The sequence below is a fragment of the Fukomys damarensis genome, unplaced genomic scaffold (assembly GCF_012274545.1).
Source record: "Fukomys damarensis isolate Sample0158 unplaced genomic scaffold, DMR_v1.0_HiC HiC_scaffold_27, whole genome shotgun sequence".
Classification (NCBI taxonomy): domain Eukaryota; kingdom Metazoa; phylum Chordata; class Mammalia; order Rodentia; family Bathyergidae; genus Fukomys; species Fukomys damarensis.
In genome coordinates, this window is record NW_022900939.1 from 18,597,158 (window position 1) to 18,617,854 (window position 20,697).

Genomic DNA, 20,697 nt, shown 5'->3' on the forward strand with positions numbered 1-20,697 from the left:
GTCTCGGGCCAGAGAACGGCGGGGCCGCATCCTCAGGCCCCGCCCTTTCCCCCGATAACCCCGCCTACCCATCCGCCGGGAAAGGCAGAGCCTCTGCACACGTTGCGTCCTTCTGGGTTCCCAGAACTCCAAGACGCGCCTGCGCAGCGAGCAAGCCTCGGAACCGCTGGTTTGGAATTCCAGCGCGCAGCAAAAGCGGGTGGTCGCCGGGCTGCTCCACTCCTGTTTTATTATTCACCCCTTCCCACAATCGGTTTACCAACCTAGTAAGCCGTCTTGCCGGAAGTCCCATGCAAGGCAACCGGGGTTGATTGTTTGCCTAGGAGAGCTCAGCTCCTTTTCCTTTAATAGAAGGATTCTAGGTATACTGTATGATAGCACATCCTCCGCGCACCTGCCAGACAGCTGAAGAAAGGAATACATTATCATTACTTATCAATGCACCATGCATTGCGCTTTGTGAGCGTCCTCCAGTCCCTTCGCCCACAGCGCTCTGAATTCCATGTGTATCTCTCGGGAGCCTCGTGTTTGGTAACCCTAAGGAAAAGAGACGCTTTGCTTTAAAAAACAAAAAACTATGTCAATTATACTTCCACGTGTTTCTGCAAATTGTTTTTTCTCCTGTAATAATGCTAGCTACTTCCTTTTGATTACTTTTCTGCAGTTTGCTACTCCATCATAGGAATATAGCACAGTTAATCCATCCAATAACGGATGGGCATATAAATTTGCAGCGTTTTGCCAACATGCACGCTGACACTGCTGTTTTTATTTTTGTTTTTTTAACTCCAAGGGTCTCCTGTAGCCGCGTTGCCAGTTTCCTCAGCAGTTTTGATGAGCAGTAGGGTACGCAGACATTCAACTTTATAAATACTGCCATATCACTTCTCCAAGCCGCTTGTCCTGATTCTCCAGCTGCCCTTATCACTGTTTCTTTCCATATCGCACAGTCAGTTCACCAAGGGCGAGAATGTTTTTTGCCTATATGAATAATTCATTGCCTTACCTTTATTGCTAGAAGTCTGTCTTTCCTTCTGATTTGCAGTGCTACTTCTACTTTTAACTCATTTTCACTTCTTTGACCACTGCTTTTCCATTTCCATTGATTCTTGTTCTTGACAATTTGGAAACTAGAAAAGCACAAGAACATTATACTCACTCATCCATCAGTCCCAACATGCTCCCTTGGGGTAAGTCTTCATCCCCCAAATGCAAAGGGTCTGCTCTCTCCACTCCTTCAGGTTTCTGCTCAGAGATTTCCAGCCAACAATAGTTAATTCAGGTCTGGAGAAGAGAAGATCTCTCTGGTTGTTTCAGAAAATAAGGACGTTTTTAACACCAAGGCTTTGCTCCATGAGCCATGAGCATCTGCAGGGCATTTGCTATAAGAGGAGCTCAGAATTGTAAATATCAAGGGGCCAAATATGGGACAATAGAGCACGGGATCATACCTCAGTGAATTAAAAATTCAGTAATTGAAGGAATCCTGAAATTAGAATATCTGCGTGATACAGGAAGATGGGATCATTTGATCCAGAGATGGTAGGAACAAGAACCCACACTCCAGCACAGGCAGAAGTTTACTGGGAGTCGAGGAAAGGCCATCAGCCAGATTGGGGTTTTGGCTGAAAGGAGCCAGTGATTGATGAGAGTGCCCAAGATACTGCTTTCAAGGCAAAGACAGGAGCAAGTTTTTTTGTTGATTTGCTGGGGTGGACTAAAACCCAATAATTCCCATTAGTCAAGGGCATGGTTTGAAAAAACATTTCTTTTTGTGATAGACTTGGACCACCAAGTAGTTACAATCAACTTGTCCTAAAGGTTGTTGAATTTTTGTGTATCTGGCACCATCATCCTATGGAAAGTATCCAGGCCTTGCATTAGGTGGCTTAATAGGTGGCCAAGTTCACTCAGGACCTGCTATGTTGCTCTTACAGCTGTACCATTATTTTGCATAAACACCCTGGCCTTGTAATAGGGCCAAAGGACATGTGTAGGCTCAAGTGCAGAGTCAGTGCTCCCAGCAAAAGTGGCCTTCAGGTCCCCAGAAGTAACCTAGGTGACTTTTACCCACAGATCAGAGCTATCATCAAGAGCAGAGCTGGTAGGGTGCTAACACTGTATTGCCCAGCTGTGTGACCTCCAAAGCTGGTTATTTTTTACATTGACTGAGAACAAGTTAGGTTAGAGGGGTTATTTAGGTTTTTCTTCTGTAGCATCTTCTTATTTCATGCAAACATTCTGGTTTTGAAATTTTATCAGGGTCTCATGACAAGTCTGTTGAAATATGCCATACTACAAAGGAAAATAATTTACTGCATTCAGGGATTCATTTTGTCATCCCAGCCTTGTGTCCAACCACTGTCTCATCATGGTGGTACTGAGCTGTGTCATTTGCACCAAGAAATAAATGATGCAGGCAGCAGTCCTCATTAAATGGTATGTGACTGGGTAAAAGGTTGTTTTCATACTGGAGAAGTATAGTTCCCCACCTTGCCAGATATGCTGAGTTGGTCTCGCATCAAGGAATGATGTCATGAACCAAAGGAGGAAGTTAAAAGTGTTTTTGGAAATAAGGGAAACAAGAGGAAGAAGAATGGCTCCTGCATTTCCCTCAGGGGTTCTGAATGGGTGGCCACCCGGGTCCTTTGTCAAGGGTAATTTATACAGCAAAGTCACAAAGTGGGTACAACATGGGTCAAACTACAATCAACCTATAGGACCACAGGTAAAGTATAGCTGCTTAGCTAACATTGATCCAATGGGAAAATGAGCTGTGTAGCAAGAGCACATGGAAAGAACAGAGGCATTTTTGAGAGGGAGTGAGTCCAGATGCACTGGTCACCCGCTTGGGCCTCTGATGTCTATTTGGACCAGATGGAGTTAATTACAGTAGAATCTCAAGTTACTGTTTATCCCTCAGGTGGGCATGCAGGCCTGGCTGTTGCATGTTCATCCTGCACCTGCCACAACACGCGACAGCTTTAAGGTCTTTGTTTTTTTGTGCTGATTTCCTTGAGGCCCCACCTGCCTATAATAGCTTGGGAGCAGCATTTTTACATTTTCAAAGTGTCATTCCACTGGTTTACTGATTAATCGTGAAAGGAAAAAATAGAGACTTCTGACAGAAACTACCTGAAACCCTCAATCAAACCTATTTTCAACAAAGGGACAAAATATCATCATGTGACTCCTCATGGGATACAATGAAGACATAATCTACCTAGCATAGTATCCTGCCAAGGAATTACCTATTTGAACAGGTGGTGTGTCTCCCTCATTGGATCCTCATGTTTAAAAAAGAAGTATTAAAAGGACATTACTGGGACATTGGGGGGAAAGTGCAGGTGGGCAATAAATACATAATAGTATTGAAATTATGTTCCATTTCCAGAGTGTGGTCATTTCATTTTGGTAGCAGAGGAAAATGTTCTTGCTCTGGGAGATGGATACTGAAATATTAGGAGGAGCTATTAGGGTTATCCAGCTAACTGATGGTTGAGAAGGAATGGAAAAAAGAAAAACTGACACAGAAATAAAAAGACAAGTGCAATGTAACAAACTTGAAACACACCATATTACAAAGGATAACAGTAGTACTATTTTGTAGGGAGCTGTATCTTTCACCTAGATGCTATCTCTAGGTATAAGGATGTTCGCCATATGTTCAACTGCTTTCGTTTGTATCTTTTATGGTGCTGGATTCAACCCAGGACTTTGTCTATAATAAGCAAGTGCTCTACCACAGAGTTACATCCCCATCTTTTTTCAATGTGTTTGAATACTTGTGCATTCAAAATAAAAAGCTGCAGAAAAAAAATCTGTGAAGGATGCATGCACCAGATTCCTCTACCAGTACAGCCATTGTGTAGCTGTCAGGTGTGGGGTCAGCAGACACCTGCCCCTGACCCAGTCTTTGCAAGGCTGGCCCACGTCTGATAGAGGCAGGGGCGTAAGATATGACCATTCCAGACCAAAAGGATGCCAAGAGCCTCTTACCATTGTCATTTCCTTAAGAAGTGCTCTGCGATTTGCCAGGAGATGTAAAAGAAACACCTGCCTCCGAATTGAGACAGTGGGGACAGACCAAAGAATAATCCAGACAAGCGTAGCTGGGCAAGTGCATGCATTTACTAGGAGTTACTTACAGCGTGGTGGACGGCTTATTATCATCAGTGACACTACTAAAGTCTTTCCCTCTTTATCAAGCTTCTGTTTACACATGGCTGTCTGTCACACAGCAAACAAACAAACAAACAAAGAAACAAAAAAAAAACACCAGCAGACCAGAATCCATGGGAAGAATTATGTGTCTATGTGTATTCTGTTTCCGTCCTTCTCAGGAATTCTACTGGTCTCAGCGAATACTGTGAAGGTGGTGATGAATGAACTTGTTGCTGCAGTCTGGCACGCAGCCTCAGCACCTGTCAGAACCCGCAGGACAGCTAAACGGCAACCTACAAAATGGCGTTACTGTGGCTAGGGCTCAGGGCATCTTCTCTCTACAGCCCAAGCGTTCTGGCTTGCATTCTGGGCCAACTTACCCCTTTGCTCAATCCTGCTTCGCCCTCCCCGCGTCCCCAAAAAGTGATCCCTCATAACGCCCTATCCCAAGCTCCACCTCCGGCCAGGGAAGGTATCCTAGCAGCGAGCCTTCCTGGACAGCCCTGCATAAAACTGCTGCCCTGCCACACTCCAGTCTCCTTACCCTGCTTTGTCTTTCCCGGTATCATTTCTCACCGCCCCCATTTCGATATTTACTCGATTATGTGTTTATAGTGCACCGCTTTCCCCAGAACGTGAGCCCCAGGAGCAGGGATTTCGTCTGTTTTGCTCTTTGCTAGACACACCAGATCCTCCATAAATGTAAGAGCCCTTGGAGAGGCAGAAACTGAGGCACCAGGAGTCTCACATCCACCTAGCCGGTAAATATACTAGCTTGGCGCACTCTCAGCGCAGCCCACAAGTCTTCAGCCCTGTAGAGATTCCCCAGCCCGTTCCCGCTCAGCGCACTTTCCAGGGCGCTACAGGTTACCACCTCGCATCCTTCTGGGGCGGGGCTGGGGGCGGGCTCGAGCTGTCAATCTCGTATCCACAGCCGCCGAATGGCTCGCGCGGTGGGCCCGTGGTCAGCTCAGACGCCTAGTCCAATCGCCGGATGTAGGGCCGCCTATCACACAGGACCCGCCTCCGATTGGTCGTCTATACCAATACGTCATCTAGGGGCCGGGTCCTCGGACTCCCACAAAGTGGAGAGATTGGTTTCTGACCTGCGGCGCGCTGTGGTCCAAAGGAGGGGAGTAGGCACACAGTGGAACGTAAGTCGGCGCGCAGGTTGGGGGTCGTGTGCGCAGTGTAGGACCAGGATGACTGCTCGCGGGTGGGGGGCAGGGGGTGCGCACAAGCAGGTAAGAGGTGGACGTGCGCTCAGGTTAGCTGGAGCCCATGGGCCGGTGAGGGAGGATCGCGCAGTGGGACGAGGGTCCAGCTCACAGAGGATCTGCTCCTACCCAGTTTCCTTCTGAGCCAAATTTAGTGGATCCTTTCTCATTGAAATTTTGAATAGTCTCATTCCTCCAAAAAAAATACACGGATTGGATAGCTGGAGTGACGGGACTGGGTCATCTGGGGGAACCGAGAGGTCGGGTGGTGGCTTGGATAGCTCCAGGGTTCTGGGAGGCTGCCAGGCTGGTGGCAGGGACAGGAGTGAGGAGGAGAGTAAGTCATTCCACTTTCAGGACATCTTTCCCCTAAAAGTCAGAATGGTTTAATGATAGCTGGGATGGATTGGAGGAAAGATTTCCGCCCCATAAATGACAGAAATTCCTGTTATGGTGAATGTATATTTTGTGACTTCTGAAAAGCAGAAGTTCTGTAGTTTCAGTTAACTGAAGTTCAACCTTGAAAAAATTGGAACCAGGGTCTTTGGCCATTTCTTCCCATGTAGGGTTCATGCTTGTTTCCGAATGTCTCTAAAATCTCCACTTCCTGCAGGGACACCAACCCTCTAGGTAAATGAGGCCCCCAGAGTCAGGCTAGAGCTCTCTTGGGCCAAGAGCTTTGTGGGGCCACGTGTGGAAATCAGAGTGAGCATTTAGCAAAAGTGGCTTTGCTGTCACCAGGCTTTGGGGTGTGTGGTGGGGGATGGGGAGAAAAGCTGTAGGTGAACTCAAGGGTTACCCCAAAAGCCAGGCCTGACCATACTATGGGTGTGGTAGTGGGGCCAGATGACCTTAGTGACCCATATAAGAGCCACAGATGTGCCCAGAAAATGTTTGCATTGTGTTCTTATTTTTATCATGTAAAAATATGTCTAAAAAATAGAAAAAGAAGGAAAAATAGAGAAAAAATAAACACCTCTGTTTCCAAAAGTGCTTAAGGTTTTGGTGTGTAGCTTTTTAAATAGTCTTTTAAATGAGAAGTTTTGCAACTTGCCCTTTTGTTGTGACATGGCAGTGGCTGGGTCTTGTTGATACTTGTTGAGTGACCTTGTTCTTGTCCACAGCTGACTATTCTGGGTGTCCTTGCTGGTGTGATTTTTCTGTTGATCGTCATTTAGTTGTTTTCATTATTTTGCACATGTACACACAGACTGATGGAAGTTCTTGCATCTGCTTGTTTATGCAACCCTCTGAATGTATTTCCCAGGGTAAATTCCCTCTGGCATGTGCTGGCCTCTAAAATTATCCTCACATAAGAGGGGCTTCCCACCCTTTTGCCCATTTCTAGTTGTATCATTGTTATCTTGAAATCCAATTGGGGGTGTGTCTGTGTCTTTCATACCCCTTCCATTCCTCAGGAATTGGACTTTCTGCTATTCCTATAATGTTCCAACTAAGTAAATGTGCTCTTATTAGCTCTCAGTGTCCTTATTACTCCAGATTTTACTCTATAGCCTCTCAAATGTGTCATGGAAGATGGAGTTCCTCAGCCCCATTTCTGTCCCTGGAGGCCTGTTAGCAGTGAACAAGTCACTCCACCTTTCTCATCTTCAACTTCCTCATCTATAAAATGGTCGTAACAATGCTAATTCTCCAGGTGGATGTGAGGCTTCAGTGAGACAATGGGTGCTTGGCACTTGGGAGATGTTAAATAAATAGCTGTCTGTGACAGGCGGTATCATCCATGGATGCCCCCAGTGAAAGCTTGTATTCCACTCCCATCTGATTCCCCTGCTCTTGAATGATGGTGAGCTGTGGCCGATGGGACCTGGTGGAAGTAACATCATGCTCTTAGAGGTCACGTCAGAAAAGACACTTCTGCATTGTGTGAGGAACCCTCCCTGGACCTTCTTGTAATGATCTCATTCCCTTGAGGCCACCGTGCTTCGAGAAGCCCAAGCCAGACACCTAGGAGACACAAGGAGAGGGGCCCTAGCACACAGCTGACTGTACTGGGTGAGGCGCCCCCACATAATTTCTGACCCCACTGAAACATGAGAGATGATGGAAAAGCTTGTTTAAAGCCACTGAGCTCTGGTGATTTGCTCTGTGATTGCCAACCAGAATGTCCTGTGGCCCCCGCCATTGTAGGCCTTCCTGGCCTGTTGATTTTATAGTCGCCTCTGCCATTCTCATGGGGGATGAGCCCTCTGGGCCCTTGCTGGTGCTGATGCTTGTACAGGTGAGAACTGACTCAGACTTGGAGGGCAGGTCACGTGTGATCCCAAGCACTTTGGCTCAGGGTCTTATTTACTCTTCGCTCGACAAAGTGGGTGACATGGTTACTTTGCAGGTGAGAGAGCTGAGGCTTAGCCAGCATCAGAAACAGCTCAAGTTCTCATATCTTGGATTGTCCAAGTCGTGACACCTTGGAAACAGAAACTGATTGCACTGGGAATTCACAGCCTCTTCTCTATCTCCAAATCACTAAACTCTCATGATGCCAAAAAGCTGATGTGATCTGAGTCATCCCCTGGCTTCAGGAACACAGTCCCTTTAGTTTGTGTCTATAAGATTCAGAAAACAGTCTGGGGCCTGAGAGCTGCCAGAGAACCCCATCCACTTTCCCAGCTTCCTTTCACGTGCTTTCCCCAAGTAGGCTGTAACAGAATTCTGTGATGTCCTCAATTAAGTCACAGGCCAGAGAATGGAGGGAAGAAAGAGGTAAGAGAACTTCATTTTAACTCACAGCATCAGGCTAAGTGGAGAAAGAAAGAGAAAACACCATTCCACCTTTCCCACGTGCTGAAGACCGCCCGTCAAGTCCACATTGCACTCTGCAAGGGCAGGACAGATGCCACAGGGTCCCCATGCACCCCCTTCCTCAGTGTAGTCGTCGGGATTTGCCTGTCACCCTTCTGTGTGCAAGGGCTCTGTGGAGAGATTGCCTGACATTCCCCACTGCCAAAGGGGCCCCCCCTAGTCTGAACGCTCATTTGAGTCCAGCAGTGGGTCTTCGCAGAGGCCGGCTGAGTCCTGATGTGCCTTCTACCCTAATGCGTCAGATCCCTGAGGTCTTCAGCATCTTTATTTCCCGTGCAGGGCTCTGCAGAGGCTGTGGAGAAAGACCCAGCAGCCTTTTCTAACTTAGAAATTGTCGACAACCAGTTCAAGAAAGGAACTTCATTCTGCTGTGAAGCCACTAGGCCAGAGGTTACAGGTGAGTGTCTCCCCCAAAGTGCTGTTGAGCATGAGCACAGGCAGTGACTTTGCAGCTTTGGAAAGTAAGGATAATCTGGTGTACTGGCTGTCAGCTGTACCTGTTCTTTGGGATCCTTAGGAATAAAATAAAATGTCCCGCAGAGTCCTTTGCCCTCCTCTGTCCTCAGCTACCTATCGCAAGGCTGGTCCTAATATGTTAATTACCGAATTCAGTGCATGTGACGGGAAAGCGAACTTGAGGGCATGAACTCTGAATAACTTTAAAACATTAGCTTTTTTTTTTTTTTTTTTTTTAAATAGTACTGGGAGTTGAACCCAGGGCCTTTGCACTGAGCTACATCTCTAGCTGTTTATTTTTTTAAATTTTCTTTGAGAGTTTAAATTTGTAATCCTTCTGCCTCAGCCTCCAGACTGCAATTATAGCTGTTTATCACCATGTCTGACTTTGGTTTTGTTTTAATCCCTTTAATTTCACTTGGCTATATTTCTCCTGTGGCTTTACCATGCTTAGTATACCTTTCATAACCCTTTTGCAATTTTATAGCAGGTTAGATAATCAAAAGACTTTGTCTCCTAGGGACATCCTATGCCTTGGGGTATGAAGAATGCCAGTCCTCTGATTTCTGTAATGCTTGTATGAACTTGTCATTCGGGTTTCACACAGTTAATGCAGAAACTGGAGAGCAAAGTTTACTGAATTGATATGTGTTTGGTTGGGGGCGATGAGTAAGGCTGTACCTCAAGGGAAGGAGTAGTTCTTTCTGCTAAGTAAAAAGCACTGTGAAAGTCACCAGGGAGACAGACTGTCAAAAGCAAACTGGATCCAGGCACAGTGGTACATGTCTGTAATCTGAGCACCCTGGGAAGCTGAGGCAGGACCCAGTGTGGGCAATTTAGTAACTTAGTAAGAACTTGTCTCAAAATAAAAAAGATCTGGAGGATATAGTTCAGTGTGGAGGCCCTGAGTTCAGTCTCCAGTACTGCCAAAGAAAAAAAGCCATCTGGCCCAACCAGAGTTGCTGGAGAATGAATACTCAGTAGCCTTTTTCTTTTGTCCATGTCAAGCTCTGTGTTCTGTGTGTGGGGGCCATACAGACAGGTGTGGTCCCCTGCCCATCAAGATGTGTTATATACCTATACCAGCTCCCCATGATAAATATGTACTAGTAAAAAAATAGAAACTGAAAACAAAATAGTTAACCTGGGAATAGGATCCTAGGTTGAGAAAGTTTCCCTTAGAGTTTTAAAGTGTTCTGTTGTCATCTGGGATCTAGTTTGCTTTTGAGAAGTTCAAGGCTACCATGTTGCTTAATCCTGACTTTCTCTGAAAGCTTTCAAGATTATCTTTTTTTGGTGGTGGTGTTGGTACTAGAGATTGAACCCAGGGCCATCCTAATCCTTTTTTTTTTTTGAGACAAGTTCTAAGTCACTAAATTGTCTGGGCTGGGCTTGAATTTGCAGTCCTCCTGCTTCAGCCTCATGGATTGCTGGGATTATAGCTGTCTACCTCTGTTCCTGGTTTAAGATAATCTTTTAAAATCCCTTGTATTTTAGATCTTTACAAACTGAGTTTGTTTTGGAAGTGGGGTTGTCACTGCATCCTCCCCATTATAACCATTTAGAGCAGCTGTGGTACCTAGAGAAGTTCTGTTTCCTTACCCCTTCTCTTTTCCCCTTCCTTTGGTAAAGTGATTATTGAGCACCCTTAGAGGCACTCTTCTAGGTCCTGGGGGTGAAGCAGTTAGTAGGACATATGATGCCTGCCCCTAGGAAGCTTGCCTTTTAGTGGAGGGAGACAGTCCATAAAAAACACAAATAAAACAATTCCACATAGTAAGAATAGTTGCTCAGAAATTAAACAGGTCATGTGCCTTGACTGGGAACCCGGAGAGGAACCACCTTCGATTGGCTGGCAGAAGGGAACCCCTTGCATGAGTCCTAAACAAAGACACCTGTAAAGTTGTCCTAAGCTGAGGAAATAGCCGGTCCCAGGACGAGGTGATCGGTACTAAAGGATGAGTAAAGACCTTGTGTACTTGGGACAGAGGGAACCCAGCAGACATGGGAAGACCAGGTAGGACCAGATCACAGGCTCAGGAGAGAGCCTAGGGCAGGTGGATCTCTTCCCCACATGGAATCTATGGTTGGGGCAAGGTGCTGAGAAGGTGTGTGGGGGAGACCAGCACCACAAGGCCCAAGCCCTGCAGGATGCAGCGGGAAGGTGGAGTCATTTCTCTGGAAAGATCTGAGCAAAGTTTCTCTTTTCCTCAGGGCCCAATGGCTTCAAAATCCCAACCCAGCGCTCCCAAAGTTGGGAACCAGGGGAGCATCACCAACGGCAAGGCCGTGTCTCAAGGACGATGGGGCCGTGCCTGGTAAGGTTGTGGGGTCTTAGAGGTTTTCAGCCCTGGGGTTGTTATGGACCTGTTTTTTCAAAAATTCTTTTTTATTGTCAGTTATGAAAGATACACAGTTGTCTACTTTATAAAGTAAAAAATTTAAAAAGGAATTTAAAGCAAGAAAATGCTTGACCAGAAGTGGTTCAGATTTCTGATTTTTTCAGATGTTGGAAATTTTGTGTATGCAAATGAGTTATCTTGGAGAAGAATCTAAATGTAAATGCAAAATTAATTGATATTTTACAAACACCTAATACACAGAGCCTGAAGATGACGTGATACCGTACTCTTAGTGCTCCTCTGTTCTGAATGTGACTTGTCACTTGAGGTCAGATATGGAAATATCCACTTGTAGCTTCAAGTTGGTGCTAAAACAGTTTGCGATTTTGGAGTAGTTTGGGATTAAGGATGCATCACTTGTGTCACTAACAGTGGAGAGAGGGTATGGACCTGAAGGTGTCCTCATTGCTGTCACCGTCCTTGGTTTACTTTGAGCTACATTAACATGCAGCTGGGGGCTGGACTGAGGAAGCCACTGGCCTTAGTGGTTGTGAAAGTCCCTGTATTTGTGTCCTGGCCTTTGCACAGTTGCCCACAGATTGGTCTCCTGGCAGGCAGCAGAGCAGCAGGTTAGTGTCCCCTCCTGCAGTGGGAAGCTTTATACAAACAGCCAGCAACCCAGTGTTTTAAGGTGCTGGATGATGTAAACACCAGTCCCAAACGTGAGGGCACCTCCGAGTCCCCTGTGAACTCAGAGGACAGGAGGGCCCTACTGTGACCCACCCATCCTTCTTGCAGGGAAGTGGACTGGTTCTCCCTGGCCAGCGTCATCTTCCTGCTGCTCTTTGCACCTCTCATCGTGTACTACTTCATCATGGCGTGTGACCAGTACAGCTGCTCTCTGGCCGCCCCCGTGCTGGACATAATCACTGGTCATTCCAGTCTTGCGGACATCTGGACCAAGACCTCACCCGTGACAATGAAAGCTGCCAAGATCTACACCTTGTGGGTCACCTTCCAGGTCAGTCCCTTCCCCTTGTGGTTAGAACACAGTGGTGGGGAGCGTGCCCGCCTATAACATTGTCTTGCCTTTGTCCTGACTTGGATGGATGGGACCCAGCAGGGTGTTACCTGGGATCAGACCCATTTAGTGCCATCAACAGCAAGAGGGCAGGAAGCACTTGTCAGCACCTCAGTGTCGAGGTGCCTCACTGGGTTTGGGAGTGCTCCCACCCCTGCTGAGATAGGCTGAGGACCAGGAACAAGACTGTGGAGGTCACAGGTGGCCCAGGGAAAGCCCATACACTGCTGAGACCGGATCCTACACACTAGCCTGTGTCCCAGCCCTCACAGAGGTACTGTTCATCAAAGCCAAGACCACTGTTTCCCAGCATGCTACTGTGCAGTCCAGGCCTAGAGGTCACCAGGAAGGGACAGCTTTCCCAGTGGACCAGGCTATGCACAGCAGAGTTGCTCTGTGTCTGAACCCGGCATCAGGCCTCCGGGTTCAAGGAAGGCTTGTACTAGGGTCCACTGTTTCCCCCTAGGGCCAACCTCTTGGGCTTCAGCTCCTTCCCTTGAGGTCTCCTGGTGCTTTGGGTAAGAACTCATAGGGGCAGCCCCATTCCCAGATGCTAGTGTGAGAAGAACCCAGTTGTCCAGCAGCAGACTGGTTAACCAGACTGGTTAAACACTGGGTGTTCTGTCTCTCCATGAGTATTATTAGGCTGTGAAAAGGCACAAGGTTCTGACACACGCAGCAATGTGGATGAGCTGTGAACGGGCTGTGCTGAGCTAGAGAAGCCGGTCACAGAAGATCTATCTTATGTAATTGCATTTATGTGAATTATCCAGAAGAGGCAACTCCATAGAGACAGGAAGATCAGTGGTTGTCAGTATCTCAGGGGAAGGAAGAATGGAGGCAGCTACCACTGGGCACGGGGTTCCCCTTTTATATTTTTATTTTTTTATCATTTTTAATAATATAGTTCTAGAAACTGAAAAGTTTCTAAAACCCTGTGTTTCAGGTGCTTCTGTACATGTTACTTCCTGACTTCTGCCACAGATTCCTGCCCTACTACGTGGGAGGAGTCCAGGAGGGGGCGGTGACTCCTGCAGGTAACGCAAGAGCCCGTCTGTCCCTGCCCTGGGCCTCACTCTCAGGCTGGTGGGCTGGTAGGCATCTTGTCATTGCTGCCCTGGACCTTCAAGTCTGGGTTCTGAGCTCAATATACCACATGTATTCATTCCATAGACTGCCAACAAGATAAAATCAGTGTAGTTTGGAAATCTTTCATAGCACCAGGTCTCGAGGTGAGGAACACAGCTAGGCTGTCCCAGGCTGGAAACTACTTCCTCATGTCTGGAGGGAACTGCGTGACCCCAAGCTTCCTCCCCACAGCAGCCCCCTAACCCCACCCCACCCATCCCCATCCCTTCTTCATCATTGAGAACCTGTGAGGAGCTTGGCTTTGTGCGCACATGGGGGTCAGGCGGGAATCATACCTCCAACTCTGTCCACAAAGAACAATCACAAGGGGAACCTGGGTCCCCTTAGGGAGGCCCCACTCTGCTTCTGACACTCAGCCCAATGTCACTAACAAGCTGCAGACCTGTTGCTCGGGCATTGCTGGTTGGGGACAGTGAGAACCAGAGGTGTGCAGAGCTAGGCAGGAGAAGTCAGCCCCTCCACCCTCCATGGGGCTGCCACTGGCCTGAGAGCCTGGGAGGGCTGACAGGCAGGCCAGTTTCCAGGGTGGTGCCCAGATGCAGGACAGGCTCACAGAAGCAGCAGGGCCTGGGCTAGGCACCTACAGCCAGGCCAAATGACCTGTCCCAGGTCAGGAAAGTGCTTTGATTTTTAAACCTTCCCTCTTCAGGGATTGTCAACAAGTACGAGGTCAATGGCCTGCAAGCCTGGCTCATCACACATCTGCTCTGGTTTGCTAACTCCCACTTCCTGTTCTGGTTCTCACCGACTATCATCTTTGACAACTGGATCCCGCTGCTGTGGTGTGCCAACATCCTTGGCTATGCTGTGTCCACATTCGCGATGGTCAAGGGCTACCTTTTCCCCACCAATGCCAAAGACTGGTATGACCTTTAGTAACTGGTCAAACCCAGAGGAAAGTGAATTCTTTTGCCCTGACCTGTGTCTGATGCCCTGGGATGGGAGGGTGGGAAGCCCTTGAATGAGGAGGTGGATGGAACTTGCCTGAATCTGGCAAATGCCCTTCCTAAATGTCTGGTGGTTTCTCCTGCCTTGGGAAGAATGTAGCTGAAGCTGGCCAAGTCATTACCTGTCTCTACATATCACGGGAGTAGAGAAGCCAGAAAGACAAGTTTGATAATTGTGCAAATGTTATAAATCGCTGATGAGTACAGCTTATAATAGCTGTTGACATCCATGGCGCCACAAAGCACCCAGTACAGTCAGTGAGGAAATCAGAGGACACTGTATTGAGTCCCATTCTGTGGGGCCTGGGGTGCCCGGGGCAGGAATTCCTCACCAAGTGTACTTGTGTAACCCCCCCAGCAAATTCACAGGCAACTTCTTTTATAACTACATGATGGGGATTGAGTTTAACCCTCGAATCGGGAAGTGGTTTGACTTCAAGCTGTTCTTCAATGGACGCCCTGGGATCGTGGCATGGACCCTCATCAACCTGTCCTTTGCAGCAAAGCAGCAGGAGCTGTATGGCCATGTGACCAATTCCATGGTCCTGGTCAACGTCCTGCAGGTAAAATCCATTTGTAGCCAGAGTGGGGTGGTTCTGATGCCTGACCAGTAGGAAAACCCAAAAGCCAGCAAATTCCCCATTCTCTGATACCCCACTGTTCAGAGTCTGCCTCTTCCTGGGCCTCACAATGTGCCTGTGGTGGAAGAATCTGTCATTGTATACCCAGCAGGAAGGGACAGGCAATACGGCACAGCCCCGCCGGGTCTCGGGAGGTCTTCTTTGGGGATGATACTCAAGTGGGATCTGGGCACAGGAGTTCCCAGGTAAGGAGAGGAAGTAGGAGAGGTGCTCCAGATAGGAAGAGTGGCTGTGCAGAGCCCCTGTACTGGGAGAGACAGCAAGTCTAGCAAACTGAGGATGGGCCTGTCTCCTGAGCAGAGAGCTTGGGAGCTCAGGGCTTGGCCATCTGGGACCTTGTGGAAGTCTCATCTTTTTGTCAAAAGCAGTGAGACCCTGGGAGGGTATCCCAGGCAGGACATAATGGCATGGGCCAGGGATGTCCAGAAAGGTCCCTGGCTGCTGAGTGGGCACAGCTGGTGGGAGGCCAGTCAGGAGACTGAGGGCATGGCCTGGGTAGGGTGACCTGGGTGCTAGGGTGGGAGTGGAGTATAGGGGTAGGTCTGAGTGGGGGTGAATCTACACCTTCCAGAACCAGATATGTGGGTGGCGTGTGGCAGGTGCTACTCCAGGACCTGAGGTTGTAGGCCAGGTGGGACACCCAGGGCTGGGCTTTGCTGTGCTCGTGATCCAGTGGATGATGAAGAGGGCCTTCTCTTCTGGATCAGCCACCATGTGGTCTTCTGTAGTCTTCCTCCTCTGTGGCTCCTTCTGTCCCAGGGAGAAGGAAGGACCAGGGCAGGGGCATTGGCCTCCTACAGGAGTCTTGGGATCAGCTCTTCTGGGCTAAGTGCCCGGCACACCTGAGGCCTGAACAGCAGAGCCAGTGTGTGCACATTGTGGACCCGTCCCAGGTCCTGTGCTAGGGTGCTACTCCCTCTGAAAAGAAGTACAACACGTAAGATCTTACTCTTTTAGCCCAGGGGACACCTGCATGGCTCTAGCTTCTCTGGAAGGTCACTTGTGGTCCCGGCCAGTCACAGTTTATGGCCTCTGCAGTGTCTTCCCCACATGGCCCCACTCTGAGGGGTGAGGAGTGATGAAAGGGACTCACTTTCGCCTTTGACTACCTGTGTGAGTGGATATCGGTCTCCTGGCCCTGGGAAGGCACAGCAGCCACCTGGTCATGCAGCCATGTAATGTGTGTCATGGTGCTAAGGGGCAGTTGGCGGCGCAAACTTCAGATCACTCAGCCAGTGGGTTTCTGTACTGTATGGACTGTGGCACCTGGAGCTACACCCTTGGCCACTTCCCAAGTTCTCCTGTACTGAGCTCCACAGAGCTGGGCTTTGGCTCCCAGAGACTTGCTAGGAGCCCCTCTGACTGGGTGAGGCCCTCCTTGTCCTCAGATGGATGCAGGCTCGCATCCCAGGCATGGCAGACAGTGCAGGAACAGCTCTGAGGTAACGGTGGCTCCTTTCTTGCAGGCCATCTATGTGCTGGACTTTTTCTGGAATGAAACCTGGTACCTGAAGACCATTGACATCTGCCACGACCATTTCGGCTGGTACCTGGGCTGGGGCGACTGTGTGTGGTTGCCATACCTGTACACACTGCAGGTGAGGTGGGCCAGGGCAGCAGGCAAGTCCCTTTGGGTTGTGGTACCTGGGCCTGCAGCCTCTAGTCCTTGCCCTGCCCCCTGATTGTCCTCGAGCAGGCACTGTACCTCACGCTGAGCTTTGTTCCTTGCAGAAACCTTTGTCCTTGGGGGTCATAAAAGATGACCCCTGTTTTTAGGAAGAAGGGAAGGCTCTACGTACCACAGATGCTCCTCAATTTACGAGGGGCTTATGTCCCAGACATCCTTCATATGTTGAAAATATCAGAAGGCAAAAACTTAGCAGAGATAGCTTGACCTTGTCCACCTTAACCGCAGCTTAGCTCCCAGCTGGTCAGAGTCATCTATTGCAAAGCCCGTTCTGAATGTTGCCAGCCTCATGTAATGTGCTGGGCCCTGCACTGAGAGTAAACAGCTTTCCGAATGGCTGTGGGTGGCTTTCACTCCATCATAAGTCCAGCCATTGTCAGTCTGTAGTCCGCTTGAGGTGTCAGAGGCTCCCAGGTGGGCTGATCAGCCAGGGAAAGTAGCCAAGAGAGCATCCGTGATGATCTCTGCAAAGTCAAGGCCGGACAGAACTATGGGGTGGCCACAGTGGTCACTCATCTGGGCTCTTCATTCTTGTCCCTGGGACCTGCTAGCACCATGCAGGGCTGCCTGGGGGCTTCCTGAGCCAGAGGCGGCCTTGAAAGGCCTGGCCACCAAATCCTTGCCACTCACATGAGAGCATACCTGCAGATTTGGGAGCTGCCTGATAGGTTCTGCAGGAAGGAAGAAAACCAGTGTGGGAGCCCTTCAGCTGCTCAGGGTGTGAGCCGGCAGAGGAGGGTTATGGGCACTCTCGAGGACGGTGAAGATAGGGCTGAGGGGCTTAGCCACTTGTGTGAGGGGGTACAGGGTCCACGTGCAGCCTCATGCCCACCATAACTGTAGACCCTCATGACTCTGAGCTGCCCAGCCTGACTTGTTTTTCTCCACCTGGCTGGCTACAGCCTTGGTAGTGTTCTGGATCTGTGGGCTCTGTTTCTGGGCCTGTGAACCTGTGTCAAGAGATCTTACTTACATACTCTTACCGCAGCCCGGGCCTTGCTTCAGCCTGGTGCACAGCTGGCATCTGTATCCACAGGCTCCATACCTACCATGGATTGTAAATATATATATATATATTTTAAAAACTTGCGTCTATACTAAACATGTACAGACTTTTTTCTTGTCATTTTCCCTGAACAACATAGCGTAACAACCATTTGCGTAGGCTTTACGTCGTATTGGGTATGGTAAGTCATTTAGAAGTGGTTTAAAGAATACATGAGTGTGTGTGTAGGTTCTATGCAAATACCATGCTACCTTATATCTATATGTACACACATATATAGTGTGTGTGTCCTCACAGGAGAGGGCAGGCGGCAGGTGGATACATAGGCACATTTGCATGTTTGTACATTCGAGGCCCACAGCAGCCCTCGGAGTAGGTGCTTTCATTTACAGAGGAGGAGACCGAGCCAGGACACACCCTGGACTCCGAGCCGCTCCTACTCTGCTCCTACTGCTGCAGCCAGTCTTCACCATGTCCTTCTCACCTCCCAGGGCCTGTACCTGGTGTACCACCCAGTGCAGCTCTCCACCCCCCACGCCGTGGGTGTCCTGGTGCTCGGCCTCCTGGGCTACTACATCTTCCGCATGGCCAACCATCAGAAGGACCTGTTCCGCAGAACAGATGGGCGCTGCCTCATCTGGGGCCGGAAACCCAAGGCCATCGAGTGCATGTACACATCAGCTGACGGCCAGAAGCACCACAGTAAGTTGCTGGTGTCGGGCTTCTGGGGTCTGGCTCGCCACCTCAACTACACCGGTGACCTGATGGGCAGCCTGGCCTACTGCCTGGCCTGTGGCGGGGGCCACCTCCTGCCCTACTTCTACATCATCTACATGACCATCTTGCTGACCCATCGCTGCCTCCGTGATGAACACCGCTGTGCCAGCAAGTATGGCTGGGACTGGGCACGCTACACTGCTACTGTGCCCTACCGACTGCTGCCCGGCATCTTCTAAGGGACTGTTGTTTAGCACCCCCAGGGTTGGCGGGCTGTGAAAAAGCACATGGAGCTGGTCAATGGGTGGTGGCATCCCAGCTGTGCCCCCCAGAGCCTTGGTTTCCTCATCTATAAAAAAGAAAGAGCCTGGCACTTGTCAGGTATCCAATTGATATTAATGCTCTTTACTCTTCCCTGCCCTCAGGGGAATCCTGACTTTACACTATCTGCCTTTCCACCAGCAGGAAGGACTGGTTTTCTCTACTCGTGTCCCAAGGACAGGAACGTGACCTGGTCACTTGGAGTGGCCCTTTTGTGACAGTTTCTTTGTATCAGAAGTCTGGGGTGCCGCACTGCCCAGACAGAAGAGCATCTGGTGCTCACCAGGCTACCTTCAGCCCCCCTGTGGTTAGGACTGTACTTATTCTCTCTAAACAAAAGTAGAAGTGGGATCTGCGAGGTGAGCAAGTTGGCTGGGATCTTGGCACGGTGCTCCTTTGAGGAGCACACAGCGACTTAGCAAAGGTGCCGAGGGACACTTGCTGGAGGAAGGGGCTGCTGATTGTTTCCTTCTTGCTCCCACTGCAAGCTGACTGCCAGAGCTGTGGCGGGGGCATCTGAGGGCAGGGCCCAGCTCCCTGTGGGCACTGCCCAGTGCCTCAGCCATGTGCCCTCCAGAAGGCGTCAGAGCTTACCCTGTACAAGGTGCAGATTCTAGCACAAATGGCCCAGAGGATGTCACCATCCAGGGGTCCTGGCCAGACCTGTAAAAGAGACCCACCCTTGGGCAGGGGATCCACTTTCATGTGTTTCTTACCAGGGTCAGTGCCCTCAACCTCAGGATACTCTGAAAAAATTCACACAGTTGATAATTCTTTTATTGAATGTTCTCTGTTCAAATAAATGACAGTGTGGTTTCTGTGTCCTGGATGGCCTGGCCAAATCCTTGGGTGTGCTATGGGATGCAGAAGGGGACCCAGGTACTTGCTGGGAATTCAGGTGAAACACCCACATGTGTATGCATGCATGAGCGTGTGTGTGTGTGTGTGTGTGTGTGTGTGTGTGCGCTACACTATTCCTGGGCTGGGGGCACAGGGTCTGTGACATCCATCAAAGGGAGAAACCCCCTCTTGGGGCTCTGCCCCCAGTGAGTGAATGGAGAAGCCAGAGAGACAGAGCTTGGCTTGGGCTTGTCTTACTCCTGGAAAAACCAGAGTAAAGCAAGCTGCAAGCACCTGCCCAGGCCCCATGGAGGGAGGCAGGGCACAGGGCTGCTCTGTAGTCAGAACAGGTTGAGCACAGCCAGCTGCCTCCCTCCTTAAGAGAGCTGTGGGCCCCACCCAGGCTGCGGTTGAGCCCTTCTGAGAATATGTGCAGGGTTTGGGGCTGTCCCAGGAATCTGTTGGGTACATGTTGCTTGTGCCTCCTTTTCCTTCAGATACTGAGCAAAGTCCTTTGAAGGAGGCTGGGCTCTACTGCCAACCTTTGGACTTTAGCATTGTTGTTTAAAGGCTGTGTAGCCCTGAGCAGTTTACCTACCCTCTTGTGCCTCAGCTTCCTTTTTTGAAAAATAAAAGGCTGTGTTATCACCTCCTTAACCTTACTGTGAGGAGGACTTCCCAGACTCACTTGATGGTGGAGTCCTGGCTTTACTTTTTGGTTGTGCCTCTGTCAATTCGCCAAGGTGTTTTTTTTGTTGTTGTTTTCCATTGAATTTATTGGTACCTTTTAGGTATACAGTACAGTTACATTCATCATTGGGATCTTCTACCTTTACATGACGGGTCTCGGTTCTCATCTTTTCCCCATACCCCTGTCCTCCCTTCGCCCTCTCCTCCCCTATGTATAAAGACTATGTTTCCATTTTTTCCTTTTCTCATATTCTTATCCCTTCTTTCCTTTCCCCACCCTTCCCACTTCCCCAACACCTTTAGCCCTTTTCTTCCTATTTCACATTATCAGTTACACAGTTTGGATCTTATTTATACTTTTAGTTTTTCACATGAGAGAAACTATTCGATAATTTACATGTGTCTTATTTATTTCACTTAAGAGTATGGCCTCAATATGCATCCATTTTCCTATGAATGACTTCAGTTTCTCATTCTTTATGTGGCCAAGGTGTTTTTTGTTGTTTTGGTTTTGCGCGCACCTGTGTGTGTTTTGTCTGCAACAGCCTCCTTAAGCAAGCTGTCTCATCTGCACTTAGTCAAAATGTCCCACAAATGCACATCCTGCTGCCCCATC

The 20,697-nt window shown here is 49.0% G+C and overlaps 1 protein-coding gene across 1 annotated transcript; it reads left to right on the forward strand.

The window, feature by feature from the left end:
- Window positions 1-5,236: 5,236 nt before the first annotated feature.
- On the forward strand, window positions 5,237-19,373 carry Dhcr7 (7-dehydrocholesterol reductase). Its single transcript, XM_010635696.1, has 9 exons — window positions 5,237-5,318; window positions 8,484-8,601; window positions 10,875-10,978; window positions 11,801-12,023; window positions 13,030-13,120; window positions 13,882-14,095; window positions 14,538-14,742; window positions 16,287-16,418; window positions 18,005-19,373. Exons 3-9 carry the CDS (start codon window positions 10,881-10,883, stop codon window positions 18,467-18,469), a joined length of 1,428 nt encoding a protein of 475 aa, XP_010633998.1. The 5' UTR covers window positions 5,237-5,318; window positions 8,484-8,601; window positions 10,875-10,880; the 3' UTR covers window positions 18,470-19,373.
- The last annotated feature ends 1,324 nt before the right edge of the window (window positions 19,374-20,697 follow it).

Excerpts from the sequence above, each read along its gene's own strand:
- Dhcr7 (XM_010635696.1), top strand. The coding sequence starts at position 10,881 with ATGGCTTCAAAATCCCAACCCAGCGCTCCCAAAGTTGGGAACCAGGGG. Across the intron at positions 13,121-13,881 it reads GGGGGCGGTGACTCCTGCAG|GGATTGTCAACAAGTACGAG; the intron begins GTAACGCAAGAG and ends TTCCCTCTTCAG. Across the intron at positions 16,419-18,004 it reads CATACCTGTACACACTGCAG|GGCCTGTACCTGGTGTACCA; the intron begins GTGAGGTGGGCC and ends CTCACCTCCCAG.